This window comes from Borostomias antarcticus (genome assembly GCF_949987555.1).
Source record: "Borostomias antarcticus genome assembly, chromosome: 5".
NCBI lineage: Eukaryota > Metazoa > Chordata > Actinopteri > Stomiiformes > Stomiidae > Borostomias > Borostomias antarcticus.
In genome coordinates this window covers 33,234,418-33,238,372 of record NC_140238.1, presented here as the reverse complement: position 1 = coordinate 33,238,372, position 3,955 = coordinate 33,234,418, and the positions used below count along the sequence as shown (strand labels likewise).

Here is a 3,955-nt window from a genome sequence, read left to right as displayed (position 1 = left end):
TCTGAAACCAAAAATCTGCAAGGAATCTAGGAAAAAAGTGCAAGAATGAAATGTACTTCGCTTACATTCTCTCTGTGTGCGGGGAGTGATAAAATAAAAGGTATGATTATAAACATGAACACGTGAGGTCACTTCCTCCCAATCTTCACTTCCTGGCGCCGTCCCCAACGCAGCGATCAGCCGCCATCTTCAGCCTCTTCTGGCTCCGCCTCCTCTCGTACTGCGAAGACGTCCGGGGGGCGTGGCTTGGACGACGTGGTGCGGACAGGCTCGTGGCTCGTCATCCCTATTAACGATCCTGCCACCATATTCATTTAACTGACCACAACGACAAAAGCACATTGTGTTAACATGTCTTGAACTAAAGCTAAAACGTGTGTGGGGGGTCGCTGTGGCCGTACAGTGACTGGGTTCAATCATGTCAACCAGGAAGTGACATAAGCGTCGTCTCTGCCCAGCAGGTAGCTAGCGACCGCCGGCGCGCATAAAGGACTCAAAGCCTATTGGCTAGTCTTCGTCGTACATCCTTATGATGGTCCCGCCCTAATGCTGTTACTTATTGGTGATTGGTCCCGTCGGTGGGGAGGAGTATTTTTGAAATGGGTCATCCATGATTGGCGGCCATGTCCTCAGGCCTGGTGCGGAGAGGGTGGGGGGGTCCAGGGGGGGGTGAGGGGGGGTCCGGGTCACTGTCCGAGGCTGATGCTGACATAGGAGGTGGGGATGTAGCCTTCGTCTCCGTTGGCTCTGCGCACCCGAGTCCAGCCGTCCCCTTTGTCCTCCTCCACCACGGCCAGGAGCTCGCCCTCCTGCATGGAGATGGTCCCCTCGCTCGCACCTGGTCAGGGGGGAGGAGCACACGCCGCGCCCCGGCTGAGTTAAGGACTCCTCCGCCCGCTCGGAGGATACCGAGAAGGGTACCGGCTCGCTGAGTGGCGTGTGTGTGTGTGTGTGTGTGTGTGTAGATCCTACCTGGGAAGTTGTACATGGCCGTACACTGCCCGATGGGGGCGGTGACCTCCTCCTCTTCGAAGTCGTCGTCGAACTCTGCGTAGATGGCGTGGGCGGGGTCAGGGGTCCCCTCGTCTGCGTAGATGGCGTGGGCGGGTTCGGGGGTCCCCTCGTCGGACTGGGCTCCGTCGGGGCTACGGAGATAAAGCACGGAGCGCTCGCCGTTAACATGCAGCACGGTGCACGCGGTAATCCACACACACACACACACACACACACACAGTGAATGAATTTCAAGTCTCACCAAAGTGTTCCGTTTTCCTACTTGACTGTTGTTCTAACTTTGTCGTTCGTTCTCATAGATCAGTCTGTTAAAACTACAAATTCTTCCTGTGTGACATCACTTCCCTGTCCTCTTCATCCTGAAACTATGTCACTTCCTCTTTCACTGTATAACCTATCAACCTCGTCCACATCTGACTCACTCTGCCCGGATTCACTTCCTGTGCTCGAGTCCGACTCTGCAGAATCGTAACAGAATAAAACTATCGTCTTTGTTTAAACCAGCTTGACCGACCACTCGGCGTGTTCTTTGAAATCTAAACTAAACCAAGTAAGGTTTTTCCTTTACAACACACACACACACACACACACACACACACACACACACACACACACACACAGCACCAGAGTGATGAAAGTAGACTGATAACTGACTGACTGAAAGGGTGGTCTTATGTAAAGTGTAAGTCTATGAGACGCGGTGTGGGATGCGTGTCAACAACCCACACACACACACACACACACACACACACACACACACACACACACACACACACACACACACACACACACACACACACACACACACACACACACACACACACACACACACCTGTATACGTCGTGAGCGCCGTTGTTGTTGGAGTGGGGCGTGTAGCGCAGCTGTGCTCCCCTGGCCCCCCGCCTCCGCCAGCCACGCCTACCAGACGACAACCAATCAGGATCAGAGCAGGAACGACGTGAGAGAGAACAGCAGGGAGAGAGACCAGCAGGGAGAAAGAAGGGGGGGGGGGGGGAGAGGGAGAGAGAGAGGGGGGGGGGGGGAGAGAGGGGGGGGGAGAAACAGTGAGAGAGAAGGGCAGGGTAGAGAGAGAGAGGGAGAGAGGTCGGCTCACTCCGCAGTGAGAAAGAGAGGGAGGGAGAGGGAGAGAGAGAGAGGGGGGAGGAGAGAGAGACAGTGAGAGAGAGAGAGAGAGAGAGAGAGAGAGAGAGAGAGGGGGGAGAGAGAGAGACAGTGAGAGAGAGAGAGAGAGAGAGAGAGGAGAGAGAGGGGGAGAGAGAGAGAGAGAGAGAGAGAGAGAGAGAGACAGAGAGAGAGAGAGAGAGAGAGAGAGAGAGACAGTGAGAGAGAGAGAGAGAGAGGAGAGAGAGAGAGAGACAGTGAGAGAGAGAGAGAGAGAGGGGAGAGGAGACAGTGAGAGAGAGAGAGAGAGAGAGAGAGAGAGAGACAGTGAGAGAGAGAGAGAGAGAGAGAGAGAGAGAGAGACAGTGAGAGAGAGAGAGAGAGAGGGGAGAGAGAGAGGTCGGCTCACTCCGCAGTGTGAACACATAGCAGAGATGGAGGGATGGGGGGATGGGGGGAGGGAGGGATGGAGGGATGGAGGGATGGGGGGAGGGGAGGGTGGGGGGGGGTGATTACCTCATACTTGTTGAACTCCCCCCTCAGTCCCTCTCATGCTCTGGGCCGTCTGGGTGATCTGGGGGGCCAGGCTGGCGGGGTCGCCCATCTGGGGGTTCTTCTCATAAACATCCCTCATCTTCTCCAGGGCCTCGCTGCACAGAGGAGAGGAGAGGGAGAGAGAGGAGGAGGAGAGGAGGAGAGATGGGAAGAGGGAGAGAGGAGGGGGGGAGAGGAGGAGGAGGAGAGGAGGGTGGGAGAGGAGAGGAGGAGAGATGAGAAGAGGGAGAGAGGGAGGGAGGAGGGGGAGAGAGAGGAGGAGGAGAGGAGGAGGAGAGAGAGGAGGAGAGAGTGGAGAGAGGAGGAGAGAGAGGAGGAGAGAGAGGGGGAGAGAGAGGGGGAGAGGAGAGGACGAGAGGAGGAGGAGGAGGAGAGGAGAGGAGGGGAGGACGAGAGGAGAGGAGGGAGAGAGTTATTCCTTGTAGTAGTGGATCCCCTGCTGAGCCCAGAGAGAAGTAAACACAACACACACAAGCATGGATACACATACACACACACACACACACACACACACACACACACACTGCCCCACCTCTGATCAACTTCCTTCTGGAGCTCCTTGCTGATGTCATGGAGTTTCTGCTGAAGTCTCTTCCTGCGCTGCTCTGGGGGAAGATGCCGAGTCCTCCGTCACTGTGGGGCTGAGGGGGCAGAGGACGAGAGGGTCAGTACACACACACACACACTCACACACACACACACACACACACACATCACCAGTGATTGTGGTAGGAGGGGCGCACACCCAAAACCACCTCAGGAGGCAGGTGTGTGGTTAGGGTTCAACTCAAGGGGCAACTGAAGTCAAGCACTTAACACGCCTCGACTGAACGCTTAACACGCCTCGACTGAACGTTTAACTGACAACACCGCCCTCGACGCTGGGAATAACAGCCTTGTTTTGACAGCGTTTTGACAGCGTTTTCAAACCCCAAACTATGTGTGAAGATGCTGACTGGCGGAATAATAGCAGTGTTGAAATCAATAAACACATTTGCACACACTCCGTTTTATATGAGAAACCGCACGGTAGTTTGGGCAAAAATAGTATGGCGACTTATTGATTTAGACTGTGGAGATTTAAAGATTCAATCTCAGTCCAAATCAATAACGACAGTCACCACACACTTTTAAATGAATGAGAAAAGAAAAAAATATATTATTTCAGTACTTTATATTGTCCAAAGAGCAGAACCAAGACCACCACTTACCAATAATACCATACAATTCAGACAATACCATACAATTCCACCCTCATAATAG

At 54.0% G+C, this 3,955-nt stretch overlaps 1 protein-coding gene across 1 annotated transcript in view; it reads right to left on the bottom strand.

The window, feature by feature from the left end:
* Positions 1-686: 686 nt before the first annotated feature.
* Positions 687-3,955, bottom strand: part of trip10a (thyroid hormone receptor interactor 10a) — a gene marked incomplete at its 3' end in the record, with an annotated part of 23,837 nt that continues 20,568 nt past the window's right edge. The window contains 8 exon segments of the mRNA XM_084439135.1: positions 687-838; positions 973-1,145; positions 1,847-1,896; positions 1,898-1,933; positions 2,654-2,686; positions 2,688-2,787; positions 3,225-3,314; positions 3,316-3,332. Coding sequence (XP_084295261.1) covers positions 687-838; positions 973-1,145; positions 1,847-1,896; positions 1,898-1,933; positions 2,654-2,686; positions 2,688-2,787; positions 3,225-3,314; positions 3,316-3,332 — 651 coding nt within the window.